We start from the raw sequence: 16,218 nt of genomic DNA, 5'->3' as shown, positions 1-16,218 counted from the left end.
TCAATAATAATAAATTTAGCAAATTTGGCATTAAAGTTAGAACCGATAGAAAGAAAAGTTTATTCATGTCGCAAATTTAGATCGAATTTTAAAATGCAATTAAAATAAAAGCAGTTTAGGCAGCCAGGCAAGGCTCTGTAGTTGGACCCCCTCCTCCAATAAGGTCAATCAGCTCGTCCAAGGTGTACCGTCCGACAATTACGTTAGCCGTTACTCTGATCTTCTCCACAAGTTGGTTCTTCAATTGGTTATTGCCCCATTCGGCGTCAAATCGACCCTTAAAGTTGGCACATAAATCTGCCCAATCCACTGGGGCACCACCAATTTGGAAATCAGCTCCCAAATTAAGGCAAATCTCGTCAAAAGTGAAGACGTTCACATTCAGAACGCGGACAGAGACTCGATTTCCGATAATGTTAACGAACAGAGTGGCACTAAAAAATGGAAATTCACCGTCAAACTCCAAAAATGTATAGTATCCTGTAAAAAAGTAAAATGACCTACGTACCTTCCTTGAACCCTCAAGTTGCGGACTCGAGCAATACCAGTTGTGGTTCCAGTAGTCGTTCCGGTATAATTGCCAACGGGCAGAGCAGTGAACGGTCGAGTGTCAATGTATCCGCTAACGTCAATGGTGGTGGCGTCAGCGTCGATGGATGGAACTGTTATTTCGAAGTTCAGTGTCAAGGTGATAATAATGATGCTGACATCTGCTACCAGTCCACTGACTCCGGCAACAACTAGGCCCCTGTGAAATAAAGTAATAATGAACAGCTATTCCAATCTCCGATACTGAAGGTGCACTGCAAAGTTCAAATAAGTATATCAATTACTGGTGGTTAGAATCCTCCGCCAGGTTAAAGAGAGGATGGAGGGTCAAGTTGAAGATCCCTGGTGGCACGATCAAAGGGTCCGATGGTTCGCACTGGTTGGGTTTGTAGACATACTTCACCTCCTGCACGGGTGTGGACATGACGCCCACAAGTCCGGCGGCGAAAACAATGGCAAGAATAGCCTTCATCTTACGGAAATATGCTGATTTCTACAACTGAGGAGGAAGTTATCAGGGATGAACTGCTGCCAAAATGGAGCTGGATACAAGCTTAAATAGTCGCTCAGCATTCGACATTTTAATCTCAGTTTCAAGGAGAATCACATGTTTGGACAAATTTAGATCTTACATACTTACATAGATTTTGTCATCTAGTTGTGCTTATCTTAATTGTTTTGTGGACGGACAAGGTAATATTTCCCAATGATAAGGATCAGATTCAGGGATTTTGACAAGTTGTGAACAAACAATTAACATTTTTTTTGACGTGACAATTAGTTCGAATGTATTACATATATTGCCAATAACACATTACAACAGATATGTAAATATGTAGTAAGTGCCAATTTTTGCACGCAATACTTTCAATTGGACGGGGATTTCTGGTGATTGATCGGATCGGACCACAACCTCCATCAATCAATTTAACCGATGGCATGTGTATTTGTAGTTTAATTGAATTGATACTCATCTAAAACTGCGTTCCACAAATTAAATCACACCCCTTCGCGTGGACTTTGTTACATACTTATTTGCATGCATTGCCCATATGTATGTATTTAATAGTATTTATGCACTACAAAAATCGTCGTGATTCTTGGCATGTTCTACATTCCTAAAATGATTGATAACGTGAGATTTTGATATAAAATAAATGGAACATGCTTTAAAAGCATAAAATATATATATCAATTGTCATAAGTTATCCAAAATAAAATACCTCCTACTCAAACCCCAAAAACCCCATGGACACACGCGTATGAATTCGATGCATGCATGTAACTGATTAAATTATCGACAACTTATACACGGATGTTAAAAAGATAAAACTAAAAATAATAAGTTCTGAAGGATATGTGCAATTCTAAATGATTTTCCTGAAATTTGTTTTTTAGTAAGACATCATCAAAATGCTTTGCAAATTAAATACTGAATAAGTTTTTATTCAGAGTCGCATACGAATAGAATCATCTGTATTGTGAAATAATTTTGGCGACATTTAGCCGTTGTCATGAGGCGCAATAAATGAGCTATACACAAGTAGTGTCAAAAAGAAGTGTACGTATGTAATCCAGAGACGAGTACATGAACTCACCAAGGCCAAAAATTATGCTTCAACTATCAATTTATTTAAGTACAAAATAGTAATAAAACTGTAAAAGTTCAATTGAAATAAAGAAATTACGGTACTGATGATGTTGAACAGATATGGGAGCTAACAAAGTAGAAAACATGCATAATAAATTATATATCAGGAAAGAAATAGTGCACAAGTGCCTGTTTCTTTGTCGTGGGAATTACAACGGGGGATGAAGTTGTTGGTCCAGTCGAAATGATGGCCGAATTGTCATTGTTGCCCGAACTCAAATTATCACTCTCAATTTCGTGTAAAAAATTATATGCCATTTGAGAAGTTTGGTGATGAACTGGTTTTGTTTGTAAAGCGTCTGTTGACAAAGACGAAGGAATTATCGTGTAGGCAACTTTTGGTGGATCCACCGGGTTGCGATTGATGTCCAAAATGGCATGATAAATCTGTGGGGATACAGGAACTTCAGGATTCTGAATAATGGAGTCAATGCTTACTGGAGCAGAAACAGGGACATGCAGAAAACTTGGTGCTTCATCAACTTCTGCGGGTAAGTCAGAATTAATAAGAGCATCTGTAATTACTAAAGGTTGAGGAAGTTTGAGTCCTGTAATTGAGTAGTCAGGATGATGTAAAGGATTCCCAACTTCTTTTTCGGGGATTTTTTCCAAGCTTAACGAGGGTTTCGAAGTAAGTGGTTCACCATGATCAACTTCAAAGGAGGAAGGCTGCACAAGTTCAGCATGAGGTTCAGATAAGTGCTCGAAAGGCTGAACTTTATCCTCAGGGTGTGAAATAATCGGTGTCACTTCTGGGTTGATTGGGGCATTGTATTGCACAGTTTCGGATTGTTGAGGAGAAACGGGCTGAGCGACTTCTGGGACAAGTTCTGGTTCTGCGGGCTTTGTAACCTCTGAAGAAATTGGTGGCGTCAACTCCGAGATAACTTCTTGCTGTACGGCATGGATAACGTCTTGCAGTAAGGGCTGCGCAACTTCTGTAGAAATTGGCTGGGCTCCTTCTTGAGAAATAGGTTGTGTAACTTCCGGCACTAAGTTCTGGACAATTTCTGGAGGAATAGGTTTTGCAACTTCTGAGACACTAAGCTGTGTAGCTTCCGGAGAAATTGGCTGCATCAATTCTGAGACAACATTTAGCTGAAAGGGTTGGGCAATTTCTGGAGAAATTGGCTGCGTAACGTCTGGGACAATGGATTGTGTAACTTCTAGCACAATAGACTGTGTAACTTCTGGGGAAATTGCAGGCGCCATTTCATAGATAACTCCTGGCTGCACAGGTTGAGTAACCTCTGGCATTAAGGGCTGCGCAACTTCTTGAGAAATAGTTTGTGCAACTTCTGGGACAATAGGCTGTGTAACTTCTGGAGAAATTACCGGCATCAATTCTAAGATAACTTCTGGAGACGTAGGTTTTGTTAATTCTGGGTCAATGCTGTGTGCAACTTCTTGGGAAATTGTCTGGGCAACTTCTGGAGAACTTGGCTGTGTAATTTCAGGAGAAATAGGTTGCGTAACTTCGTGAAAAATAGGTTGTGTAACTTCTGGAGAAATTTCCGGCGTCAATTCCGAGACAATATCTGACTGTAAGGGTTGTGTAACTTCTGGAGAAATTGGCTGCGTAACTTCTGTGAAGATTGGCCGTTCATCCGGCTTGGTAGCCTCTGGTAGAATTGGAAGATTATCGGATCCAACAGACAACATTGGCTGCGTAACTTCTGGCACAATTGGTTGTGTAACTTCTGGAGAAATTGGCTGCGTAATTTCTGGGACAATTGATTGTATAGCTTCAGGGGAAGTTGGCTGCGTTACTTCCGGGACAATTGGTTTTGTAACTTCAGGGGAAATTGGTTGTGTAACTTCTGGAGAAATTGGCTGCGTAACTTCTGGGACAATTGGTTTTGTAACTTCAGGGGAAATTGGTGGTGTAACTTCTGGAGAAATTGGCTGCGTAACTTCTGGGACAATTGGTTTTGTAACTTCAGGGGAAATTGGTGGTGTAACTTCAGGGGAAATTGGCTGCGTAACTTCTGGGAAAACTTGATGTTCATCCGGCTTGGTCACCTCTGGTAAAATTGGGAGATTATCGGATCCAACAGATGTCTCTCCATTGTTTATTGTCTCAACCACGCCATTATCCCCAGGCTGGGATACCGCACTTGTTGGGGTGGGCTGCGTTACTTCGGAGGAAAGTAGCTGCGTTACTTCGGAGGAAATTGGCTGCGTAACTTCTGGGACAATTGGCTGTGTAACTTCAATTGGAGGCGTAACTTCTGAGGAAATTGGTTGTGTAACTTCTGGAGAAATTGGCTGCGTTACTTCTGAGGAAATTGGCTGTTTAACTTCTGGGACAATTGGTTGTGTAACATCAGGGGAAATTGGTTGTGTAACTTCCGGGGAAATTGGTTGTGTAACTTCTGAAGAAATTGGCTGCATAACTTCTGGGACAATTGGTTGTGTAACTTCTGGGACAATTGGTTGTGTAACATCTGGGACAATTGGTTGTGTAACTTCTGGGACAATTGGTTGTGTAACTTCAGGGGAAATTGATTGTGTAACTTCCGGGGAAATTGGTTGTGTAACTTCTGAAGAAATTGGCTGCATAACTTCTGGGACAATTGGTTGTGTAACTTCTGGGACAATTGGTTGTGTAACTTCTGGGACAATTGGTTGTGTAACTTCTGGGACAATTGGTTGTGTAACTTCTGGGACAATTGGTTGTGTAACTTCAGGGGAAATTGGCTGCGTTACTTCGGAGGAAATTGGCGGCGTAACTTCTGGGACAACTTGCTGTTCATCTGGCTTGGTCACCTCTGGTAAAATTGGGAGATTATCGGATCCAACAGATGTCTCTCCATTGCTTATTGTCTCAATTACGCCATTACCCCCAGGCTGGGATACCGCACTTGTTGCGGTGGGTTCCGGTGTTAAACTTTGTTGGGGTTTTCCTTTGTCATCGTCGTCGTCATCGTCATCATCATTATCTTCGTCATCGTCGTCATCGTCGTCGTCATCATCGTTATCGTGATGTTTTTTCTTTAACCCTTTGTCAATTTCTTCTGACGAAGAGGTTTCCTGAGAACTTTCGCCAATCGATAAAGCTGACACTGAAGGTATTTGATCTGTGGCTGCCAACCCGTCCAAACCAGAAGCTGAAGTATCTATTACTATGGCTGAGGAAGATGTGAGTGCCGATGTCATGCCCTGAACTTGGGAAGTAATTTTTCCATCACTTTCCAATGTAACTGCCACATTCTCTACATTTTCCGCAGGCAATAATGGTTCTTCAGCCGGAACTCCATCGACCAATCGCATAATTGAGGCTTCCTCACTATCAATTTTATGAGGGTTGTTGATTTGCTCTCCAACTTGCCTCATGTCAACTGCATGTTCCAGATAGAACGCTTCCTCCTCCTCTTTGTCGTTAAAAGGATTCTCCGTCCTGGCCATTCTTCCGGGAATAGGGAAATCGTTCGAGGTAAAAACCAGCTCATTCAATGCCACTGCGCTCCTTCTTTTGCGGGTTTGATTATGAACTAGTGCTGGCAAGTCTTCTGCTAAACTCGTGTTAGCTACCACCAAAGTCTCTGTAGAAGGGTCTGTGGAAGGGGTAACTTCCGGTTCTGGTGCAGGTGACGTAGCTTCCTCTGAGCTATTACTTGCTAAGTCAACTGGTGGTATTGGAATTAATTCAGTGGTTACTGCTTGTCCTGAAGAATGAGGAAGCTCAGAGCTGGTCGTTATCTGCACAGTTTCATTTTCCTGGAGAGCTGATTGTTGTGTTGTGCTCACGAAAATGGATTCAAATAGTGCCGTTGTTACGAATTCTGTTAAACCAGAAGTTGTTGTTGGCTCAGTAGCAGGACTTGTTGGAATTTCAGTGGTAGTAGTAGTTGTTGTTGAAGTGGTCGTTGTATCTTCAAATGGTCTACTCTTTAGGCCACCAGCAATAAAGAAAATTGGGCGTTCTGGAGAAATGTCAAAATCCGACATGAGCGTCTGCATCTGGGCGAGATCTTCTCGTGCCGTCATACGAATTAAGCGGAGAATAAATTTTTGATTGTATTGACTTAATTCCTGGACTATTTTTTGCACGTATTTTTTCACTTTCTCCAAGGTTTGAGATGGTGGAGTGCGAGACTGGGTGGGTTCAATAGTAGGATCATCATGGTCATCTTCTGTACCCGAGTCCCGTTTTCGTCTCGACCACGGCCAAAGGATTGAGTTTTCCGTATCATGGGTGGTTTCTCCTACAAGAAATACATGCATATGTATTTTTCTCGTAATATTTGTTTAACCATATATTTGCATACGTACATATGTATGTATGCACGCATCACAAGTGCATAGAACGGCATACATAATGTTTGTATGTACACACCTGTCATCAAATCCTCAAATTCGACATCCCTGTTTTTTCGGACATCATCGTCATCAAGTAGCTGAAGCCTGTTCGTTAGTGATGCGGATTCGGCATTTTGTATCAAATTGACGACGAAAAGTAGTAACAGCAGTACCGGAGCAGCAATTAGAACGCGTCCGGAAGAATTCATCTATTTATCAAATAATACGATATACGACTTTCAACTTTACGACTTTACAGAGCTTGCCCTTGAGGTAATATTAAAAGAAATAGAATTACCTTGATACCCCCTCTGTTCGCCTGTACTATATTCACTAATTTTCGAATTTTCGACCTATAACCTATTCACTTGATATAAAATTCCGTGACAATTGATGTAAAACTTGTTACTCCATCCTGCTGAAAGTCTCACTCTCAACTAATCTCAAACTTCGGTCATCTTCTAGTTGGTCTCCTCCTAAGGAATCCTATATAAAAAATGAGGAAGGGTACTCGAAAAGTGAAATCATCATTGCATGCAGTGACGGGTGAAATCCTTACAAATGGATATTTGCTTTGATACTTTGAAGTTTGCCCCTATGTAAGTTGCCCCCTACGTCAATTCTCAATTCTCGGTTTTATAAGGGTGAATTTATTTTGAATATGTACAAGAATGACAGAATAGAATGCGTACATATAAGTGCATTTCGATCTTAGTCGGTGAATTAGGAGAATAAGTGGATCAATTATGACAAAAGATAAAATTGCCGAAACCCCTTTTTACGTAAAAATTAAAAGCTAGAATAGGGGATAAACTTGCGGGGGCAAACTTACACCAATATATTTGCTTTAGTAGATTGGATTATGGTGGAGACAGTGAAAGGGAATGCGAGGTTTTAAGTAGCAATATTCCACAGGCTTGGAAATGCATTGTCGAAATGGAGAGTGGTTCATAAAGGGCAAGGGCACGGTAGGTTTCCAAGATGAGATTGATGTGGGTCAAGGTATTCATTATACCACGTCTTATTTGTTATTGTCATCCAACCTTTTTCCTTATTTTTTAAGCAGATCCTTTTGATATGCTCTTTTTCTCAAGATTGGGGTTTTGTGGATACATACAAACACTTCTATGTATATACCATTGCATAATAATAATAACTGCTCGCTGTACCTTTTCCACCTGCATAATACATACACAGTGAGTGTATAATATATAATTCTATGATGCCAACACCTTTTCCAGTAAGTTTACCCTGCAATGCTTTCAGTAACCAGCTCAAATTGTACCATAAAATGCTTTGTTTGGAAAAAAAGTTTAGGAAGATTCCGCCTTTCGAATAAGCTCGGCATTAGCTATCGCAGTCAATAATCTTGGAAATTTCCTAATGGAGTGGAATTCCCTGACATCCGATGAATTTCATAAACTTTAAAAACATATTGAGGATGTGGAATAAAGTGAAAGCGAGGTTATTAATACGCTTTTGTTAGACTTTGTACTTCTTAACGAGAAGGTATGGCATAGATTGCTGTATTTCACTCTACTTTTGATGTATGTACATTGCTGAAATTAGTTAACTAACATAATTATAAACATTTATGAGCTTAACGTAACCAAACTTCTCCACGTCTGGCATATTGACGAGAAGTGTCAACTCCGTAAACGCATTCTTTGCCACATTCTGAGGGACAACATATCCTGACATCACCGCAGTCAGAGTTTTCTACACAATTCGTTTCTGGGTCGAATACACAGGGTGTATAGGAAGGTGGACCCCTTCGTGGACATTTCAGTCGTCTTGCTTTTGTGGGGGGACGGCGAATTGGGTCCATGCAGCTCTTATTGCATCCATCCGGACAACAAATTTTGCCTCTGGTCGTGCAGTCCATGTCTTCCAAACAATTTATGTCGTAGTCAAAGTCGCACGAACTAACTTCCCTTCCTCGTGGACATTCGCCTCTTGTCTGCGACTCTGATGAACAAATATTAAGTTTTAAATACAAATATATTTTTTAAAATACAAAAATACAATTAATTATTCTAAATGCAATTACGGGTAAGTCCAGCGCCAACCGCTAGCAGAAAAATAAACCATTTAATTAAGTACACCATTTTTACAATATTTATATAGAATGGACGATCTAGTATTTAGAAATTGTAGGAACAAAGTCACAAGTGAATAAGTTAGTGTATGTCTTGAAGGTTAAAGTTATGATGGAAGTCACCATTCCATTAATTCGTCATTTATGCAAACCATTTATGTACATATGTCGGTATACGTCGGTGACCCATCGAAATGATTAAGAAAGACATACTTATGTATGTATGTATGTACATGCTGCATCAAATATTTAACTGAATTCATTCATTCCTGCTCGTTTCTGTAAAACGAATCAAAGTTGCGTATATTTTTATATGATGATCGGTGCACACGTAAGTAGAAGTAGGATTAGTAAAGGATAATGAATCTGTAGTAGTGACTTGTTTTGATGTTTGCATCTATAAAATCGTGCCATTACTGCATATTCAAATATATGTACCCAGCCCAGGTCTGTTACCTTTGCACACACATAATTAAGCATGTATTATAACGTCATTGAAAGATTTACAACAAAGGCACTTAACGAATTGATTATTCAAATATAAAAGCAAACAAAATTTGAAACGTGGATAAAACATTACTCTGATTCTTCTGAAACTTTTGCATAGACACCTTTATACAGATTTACTAATTATGTTTCATTGCAGATTGACTCTAACATACGTATTACACTGCGTAGTTCTTTATAAACCATACACTAATTTGAACCTGCTATTTGACTAGGTAAGATTCGATATCTGGCTTCTTTTATACCACCCATGTTTCGTTTCCATAATATTTATTGGCAAGGTGATTCTTTGTGTGTAGTTAACTCTTTCTTCCTAAAGAAGCCCTTTTCGCAGAGGTCACACTTATAGGGGCGCTCTCCCGTATGCCGAAATTCATGTTCCTGTTAAAACAAAATGCATTTTACACAATTCATATCAAGTTACATACCTAAATACATAGTCTAATGCGTTTTGTATTTTTTGTGAATATTATTATTGTACATGCCTTAAGATTTTCCCTGGAGTTAAAGGCTTTGTTGCAATAGGAGCATTTAAAGGGTTTTTCTCCAGTGTGTATTAATCTGTGTCGTTTCACATGTGTCGCATTGAGAAACATACGGCCGCAAATCTGAAATTAACATGTCATTTTTAGTATACGTGAGTGAGCAATCAATTCAATCCCCTGTGTATATGCATGATAGTCTCGCTTACGTCACATTTGCAGGTTTGTTCATGACGTTTCATGTGCTCGTCGTATTCTTCTTGGGTGGTAAAAGTTAACCAGCACATTGATTTGCAAATAAAGGGTTTATCTTTTAGCACATTTTCTGGGTGTGACTCTATCAAATGTCTTCGAAGCTTTTTAATGTCATTGAACCCTTTTGAACAGTACTCACAATCGTGGACAAACGTCCCAGTGTGTGCAGTCATATGTATCTTGAAGAGAGTTTTGTGGTGAAACTTTTCCCCGCATTGATCACAGTGAAAGCGGTATGAATCACTGTGTAAACGAATATGCTTACTGAGATTAGAAAAGTCGTGGAATGATTTGCCACAAATCTATACATGCAAAATTAGGATAGATTAGTGATAAGGAACATACAAACTTTAATTAAAACTGATTTCTTCATTACGTTTATACCTCACACTGGTGTAGTTTTGGTCGATCGGGATGCGCTCTATATCGGTGTTTCATCATAGAGCTCATATCTGGAAATACCTCAGCGCACCCAGGTTCAGTACAAGGTCTACAAATAGGCTTTGATCTACTGGTCTTCTCCTTTTGATCTGTTTTAGCTACAAGTTTTATTTTCGCTTGAGTCTTCGTATCAGTACAGGGCTTGTCAGATTGTTCTTTTATTTTCTGTATATGTTCTTCTGATTTTTTGTGCATTTTGAGATCTTTGACTAGTCTGAAAGAAACCCCGCATGGGTCACAGGTGGACACTCTGGTTGGCTTTGGCTTATTTTGATTGTGCGAACTGGCCATGTGATACTTTAGGTAGGATGGCAGCAAAAACTGTTGATCACATAGGGAGCACTGCAAAGGAACATCCGAACCTTCGTAAACGGAGTGGACGACCGCTTTGTGATGCCTTAGTCGATTTTTCTCTGGGAAACCAGATCCACACTTGTCACACTTATGACTAGTATCTTTCTCATGTCTGAAAAACATGATAAACTAAATTAAACACTCCAGACAATTAGTCGATTTACAAATATAATTAGTTAAGTGTACTTACGCAGCACGAATGTGTGATTTGAGATTGGAACCCTTATAAAATGCGAGCGGACAAATCTTACACTTGTATGGTTTTTCACCAGAATGAATTCGTAAATGAAGAGTTAAATTTTGTTTTTGACTCAACCACTTGCCACATAAGGGACATTGGGTAGGTTCACGGCGTCGAATTCTCTTCTTACTCCCCGTCGTGTCATTGTTCTGAATTCGATCCGACTTGATATTTGATTTCCGTTTACCTAAACAAATAATGTGGAGTACGACTAAGTAAAGGCAAATAATTATTCAATAACCAGTAATTACCTGAAGCACCAACTTTTGAAGTTGGCTTAAATTCGATATCGGAATCGTCTTGATCGTGGTCGCTAGTATTGCTCTCCTCCTTATCACTAAGGTCACCCTCATCCATCTGGTACCAACTATCATTCGTGTCATCATCAAATTGCTGTTCATCCTCTTCTTCCGTATCAGAAGCTTTTTGTTTAATTGAGGGCTGTTGATTACCACGTCTACTTCTCAGAGATCGTCCAAAAGATGGTCCGTTGAGCTGCTTATCATCATTATTGCCCTTGCAACCTTCACCTTCTAATAAGTCAACGCTCTCATCACCGTGATGTAGCAAAGCATCTTCTTCTTCCTTAATACAAGTTTCAGCCATATCACAGGGTAGCAACTTAAAGTCTTTGTCTAACTTTATGTAAGGATTAAATTCTCCAAAGTCGACTTCTTCTTTCTGTAAATAACGTGTTTTATAAAATATAATATTCAGCTAATATTGCTTGTGATGCACGCTAATTTGAAAATTTCACCCTCAAACTGTCAGGAATTATCATAAAGTCCTCAACATTTTCAGCATTTGTTTGTTCGGATTGATTATTATCATCGATTTCAACCTTGATGTCACAATTTTCAACAGAAATTACTCCAACCCGGTCACACCAAACTGCAATTAATTTTTAAAAATATTTAGAAACTCGACATGATTAAACTTTTATATTTAGAAGCTTAGTACATTTAACGACATTTTCTACCAATGTTTCCGTCATTGCTGGTTTTTCTTTGACAAGCAAAGCGGTCACAGCCGTCTTCAGCAGATCAACTCTCGCCTTATTGAAGACATTCACATATTGACGAATCTTATTGTATTGTGTCATCAATTCTGTCACAGCCTGAGCGCAACTGGCGCAAAATCCATTCACCATTTCATTACTGTCGACATCATTGTAGCAAAATCCCAAGAACGTGTTTGGTTTCATGGACTGAATATAAAACTGGACAAGGTTAAGTTTGATCAAGTCCAGCTCTTCAGATCTTCCACAAAGTGCACAACATGACCCTGATGATGACCAGCTGGGGGTGGAACAGAGAAGGAGCATCAGTGATTTGTCGAGAGCTTTAAGGACAGACAATGGTCCTGGGTTGCCTGACTTTTCCAAAAATTTACGGCATTTACGAGGCATGGTTAGACCCAAATGAGGATAAGGCTTTTTTCCTGGATACGATAACGAAACCTCTGAAATAAATAACTCTTCATTAGACCAAGTGAAGGAAATGAAATGAAAAATGAATAAACCTTTAGCCACTTACATAATTGTTATTCTGTTATCTGTTACTTAATAAATAAAACAATAAATTGAAGACGTTTCACTTCATGGCGAGTTTGTAAAAATATTGTAGATTCAAAATATTTACTACATTTCACTACAACGGGATAGAAAGAAGGTAAACGAGCTCCCGCAAGAAATCCATCCGGCAGTCAGTTGAGAAAAAATATCTCATCTATCAAAATTTCATGTAACCACATGAAAAAAAAAACATTTCGAAACCTTTCAAAAATTAAGTTCAATTAGTTTTATTTAATTTTTGAACATTATGATATAGTTTTCTGAAACAGATTTAACCTTCCTTTGTTCTTAATTGGTCAATTGCGCACTATTTTATTTGTTCTTTATGCAAATTTATTGTCAAACAAGCCGCACATCTAAAAATTTTTGAACGAGAATTGTGATAGTGATTATGAGGGTTATAATTCTTACCACGGTCAGAATTGAATTTTATGCACATATACAAATAAGTATTATACTTACATAAATATATGAAAGGTACATCAGAACCTTGAAAAAATGTCATTAAAAAATTATGTCATCAAAAATAATAATGCTTTTGTATTTTCCTCTCTTTTGTAAGAGAACACCACACAGCCTATACGTTGTCAATGTTCCCGGCCACGTAGGAACGCAGAATTATTTACTACTGTCTACACAAGCAGTCCATGTTAATTTTACCTTTTCGAAAAATCACCAAAACTCCAAGACGGACAAAAATCGCGTGAGGTTTTAAACTTTTTTATTTCCCCAGGCCCAAAGGCATCGATTGGCTTATCTCCCCATAAGCGATTTTTGTCCGTCTTCTTGACAATCAAGTTTTTCAATGCATTTCAAATTTCTGATTTTTTAGAATTTTTGACTTTTAAAAAATTTTTTCTATCAATTAATGATTAATGAATGAAATCCGTAAATGTAACCTACCCCGTTGAATATATACTTTGGCGAAGATTGCATTTTGAATGCATTTCCAAATTTTCTTATAACTGCTAAATCTTTACGAAAAAATTAAATTTTCAAAATTTGATTTTTATTATATGTTGTATTTTATATTATGCATCTATTATAATATTGTGGACATGATATCAAATGTGGGTGCGACGACGACCGTGTGGGTTCAGATGGAATGAGCCTTTTGTCTAAAAATGAACACCTAAACTAATTATAATTCAATAATCTGGTATGAAAATGATTACATACATGGAGGCACATGAATCTTTGTTTTTTCTTGTAAGCATTAGTATTTACATTTATAGACTAACTAATACACATATACGTACATTCGACATACTGTCGCCGCTATCAGTTTGTTCCTTTTACATACATATATGCAATATCTTATTTTATTGCTAATCTGATGTATACATATAAATACAGGTATACAACTATACATATGTACACAAATGTATGTATACATATGTACATGCGAGTAATAATTCACACGCATCTAAAGATTTTGTGTTGTACAATTGTTAAAAACCGTCCATTCGAGTTAATAATAGTAGTGAAATAGAAATTATAATTGTCAATGTCACGCCACTATTATTACATAGAGTAATTTGGTATGTATAAAAGTAACAAAGTCTTATTGCTCATCATTAGTAAATGTGTACGTAGAGATATTGATTTAAATATAACTCACATTTGCATAAATTACCAAAAGTAATATTGTTCGTGTATACTTTTACATATTCCAAAACAATGCATATGCCCTGCATGCACGTGTTATCTAAAAAAAAATTGTATCTTTCGCTGTGAAGAATATGTTATGTGCCATAAAACCGGATTGCATGCTGGTTTATACATACATACATATGTAAATATGTATGTATGTACAAAGAAAATTAGTATCATCAACTACACACTTAAAGTGAGTTTTTTAAACTCAATATCAAGGATATCTTGTGTCTTAATAATAATAAGTACAAAGCTGGTATTTTCAGAAAACCACTTAAATTTAGAATGAGTAGTTTTGTGTAGTAGTCAGTCAGTAGTTTCAATTGACAAATCAAGGATCTCTCAAAATTTGGGTATATAGTGGAATTAATATTAACTTGCTTTACAAACCTGTCTTAAACTATTTAATTTTCCATTTTAATAATACAACTTAAAATGCCAGGGGTAAGTTTTATTTATTCATGTCTCATGCATTCAAGTAAAAATTAGTATTTAAAAAATCTCAAATTCTCCTGTTATTAAATGCCCTTTAGAAGCTAAGTCTTTCCAAGAAAGCAAAATCCTGGTTACCCCCACAAATTGCTCCTGCCCCACCCGTGACCACAACTCCAGTACTTGTTAGTATTACGACAATAGATTTGAGCACGCTAGTTTCTCCAACTTCCGTTTTAAAACCCAGTGAAAACTGTGATTTAACTAAAAATGTGTCAACAAACGATAAACAAAACCAGGATGCAGATCCACTATCAGAACCCATTTCTAAATGCATTGCATTTTGGACGTTGTATGGAGGAATTTTCATGTCACTTTCTGCCTCCATATTTTTCTCCGTTGCTTTCTTACTAATCAAAATCCTTGAGCCACATGGAGTCAAATCGTTTGGTGCTTCTCTGCTCTTCAATCTCGGCGTCTTGCTGCCGTGCACGGTACTCATAATTTTGAACGAGTTTGGTCCAGGATGGAAAAATAGGGGAAGGGTACTCAAGGGGATTTGGCCACTCGGCGAAGAAACCGTTCTTGCTTACATGCTGGTCAGTTAACTACATAAATAAATAATTCTTTGAAACAAAAGTGAGTATGTCAATATTTTAGGTTCAAGGTCTACTTCAAGCTAGTTCGGTAGTGCTGCGTTCTTTATCCTTGCGACATTTATCTGTCGGAGACATGACCGTGATTGTCTTCTCCAGCCCGGTAGTAACCACAATATTAGCCCATTTCCTTGTGGGCGAAGAGATTGGGATAATTTTCATACTGATCGCAATCTTCACGCTTTGTGGAGTCGGATGTGTCACTAAACCACCTATCTTCACTGGGGCTAAAGAATTTGATACGGGTTCACTGGTATGCATTTTAAAGTTGAATGCAATTATTTATTCATATGTATGTAGGTATAAAGTTTAATTAGTGAATTTATGACGCAATTAATTCAAGATAGGAAGTGCATACGCAGCTGGAGCCATGCTCACGTTATCGATGAAGTTTGTTGTGACAAGAAAAATAAAGGATACGCATTTTCTCGCGATGACTTTCTTTCTCGGATTTACTGGGACGGTTGTGTCGCTCCCATTATTTCTTGCGTTCGAGGATGCAAGTTCTATCATTCCGACTTCAGAGAAGTCACTTTTCTTAGAATTGGGACTTCTTTCAGGGTTTGGAGCTGTAGCAAGTATTAATCTTGCGCTGAAATTAGAAGACGCTGGTGTGGTGGCTTTGGTGAGAAGTTGTGATGTCATAGCCGCATTTATGCTGCAATTCATTTTCCTTGGCGTTGTTCCGGATTTGCTCAGGTTTGTATAACGTTACTTTCTGCAAGAAACTCACAAGTTCTCATATACTATTTATTCATCTAATATGAACATATTCTATTAATCAGTGCAATCGGGGCTTTAATGGTCTGGACCGGAGTTCTTGTTGCTGGAATTAGAAAATATTTGAAAGACAAACAAGCACGAAAAGCAGAGACTGAAACTATAGATCGGAACAAGTAAAAAAATATTATGTATGAATTAATCATACTATTTTAATTCTGTGTGCAACTGTATTTTTACTGTATGGCAATTTTTTCAATAAAGCGTCTTGAAGCATTTGGGGAGCCCAATCTTTTAATTA

General features: G+C 38.1%; 5 protein-coding genes and 1 long non-coding RNA gene across 6 annotated transcripts; 1 reads left to right on the top strand and 5 right to left on the bottom strand.

Annotated features, from left to right (window-relative positions):
* Positions 1 to 30: 30 nt before the first annotated feature.
* On the bottom strand, positions 31 to 1,092 carry LOC110843964. The gene is made up of 3 exons (XM_022090035.2): positions 834 to 1,092; positions 509 to 748; positions 31 to 434 (listed from the first exon to the last, which is right to left on the bottom strand). The coding sequence occupies exons 1-3, from the start codon at positions 1,019 to 1,021 to the stop codon at positions 116 to 118; spliced, it is 747 nt and encodes a 248-aa protein (XP_021945727.1). The 5' UTR covers positions 1,022 to 1,092; the 3' UTR covers positions 31 to 115.
* A 1,204-nt stretch (positions 1,093 to 2,296) lies between these two features.
* Positions 2,297 to 6,190, bottom strand: LOC110844882 (proteoglycan 4). The gene is made up of 2 exons (XM_035847148.1): positions 5,202 to 6,190; positions 2,297 to 5,090 (listed from the first exon to the last, which is right to left on the bottom strand). The coding sequence occupies exons 1-2, from the start codon at positions 6,188 to 6,190 to the stop codon at positions 2,297 to 2,299; spliced, it is 3,783 nt and encodes a 1,260-aa protein (XP_035703041.1).
* Positions 6,191 to 6,326: 136 nt separating this feature from the next.
* Positions 6,327 to 6,872, bottom strand: LOC118432943. The gene is made up of 3 exons (XR_004833974.1): positions 6,801 to 6,872; positions 6,540 to 6,711; positions 6,327 to 6,408 (listed from the first exon to the last, which is right to left on the bottom strand). It is a non-coding gene; the product is annotated as an uncharacterized LOC118432943 (long non-coding RNA).
* Positions 6,873 to 7,997: 1,125 nt separating this feature from the next.
* Positions 7,998 to 8,692, bottom strand: LOC110844788 (antileukoproteinase). Its single transcript, XM_022091076.2, has 2 exons — positions 8,553 to 8,692; positions 7,998 to 8,470 (listed from the first exon to the last, which is right to left on the bottom strand). Exons 1-2 carry the CDS (start codon positions 8,608 to 8,610, stop codon positions 8,103 to 8,105), a joined length of 426 nt encoding a protein of 141 aa, XP_021946768.1. The 5' UTR covers positions 8,611 to 8,692; the 3' UTR covers positions 7,998 to 8,102.
* A 363-nt stretch (positions 8,693 to 9,055) lies between these two features.
* LOC110843265 (zinc finger protein 85) lies at positions 9,056 to 12,603 on the bottom strand. Its single transcript, XM_022089226.2, has 9 exons — positions 12,416 to 12,603; positions 11,841 to 12,341; positions 11,638 to 11,771; positions 11,132 to 11,561; positions 10,830 to 11,067; positions 10,229 to 10,751; positions 9,799 to 10,146; positions 9,593 to 9,715; positions 9,056 to 9,488 (listed from the first exon to the last, which is right to left on the bottom strand). Exons 2-9 carry the CDS (start codon positions 12,286 to 12,288, stop codon positions 9,378 to 9,380), a joined length of 2,355 nt encoding a protein of 784 aa, XP_021944918.2. The 5' UTR covers positions 12,289 to 12,341; positions 12,416 to 12,603; the 3' UTR covers positions 9,056 to 9,377.
* A 1,735-nt stretch (positions 12,604 to 14,338) lies between these two features.
* Positions 14,339 to 16,218, top strand: LOC110844439 (solute carrier family 35 member G1). The gene is made up of 5 exons (XM_022090639.2): positions 14,339 to 14,553; positions 14,643 to 15,140; positions 15,202 to 15,450; positions 15,541 to 15,896; positions 15,983 to 16,218. The coding sequence occupies exons 1-5, from the start codon at positions 14,545 to 14,547 to the stop codon at positions 16,095 to 16,097; spliced, it is 1,227 nt and encodes a 408-aa protein (XP_021946331.1). The 5' UTR covers positions 14,339 to 14,544; the 3' UTR covers positions 16,098 to 16,218.

The sequence above is a fragment of the Folsomia candida genome, unplaced genomic scaffold (assembly GCF_002217175.1).
Source record: "Folsomia candida strain VU population unplaced genomic scaffold, ASM221717v1 Fcan01_Sc002, whole genome shotgun sequence".
In the NCBI taxonomy this organism is placed as follows: domain Eukaryota; kingdom Metazoa; phylum Arthropoda; class Collembola; order Entomobryomorpha; family Isotomidae; genus Folsomia; species Folsomia candida.
This window is presented reverse-complemented; position numbering and strand designations above follow the sequence as displayed.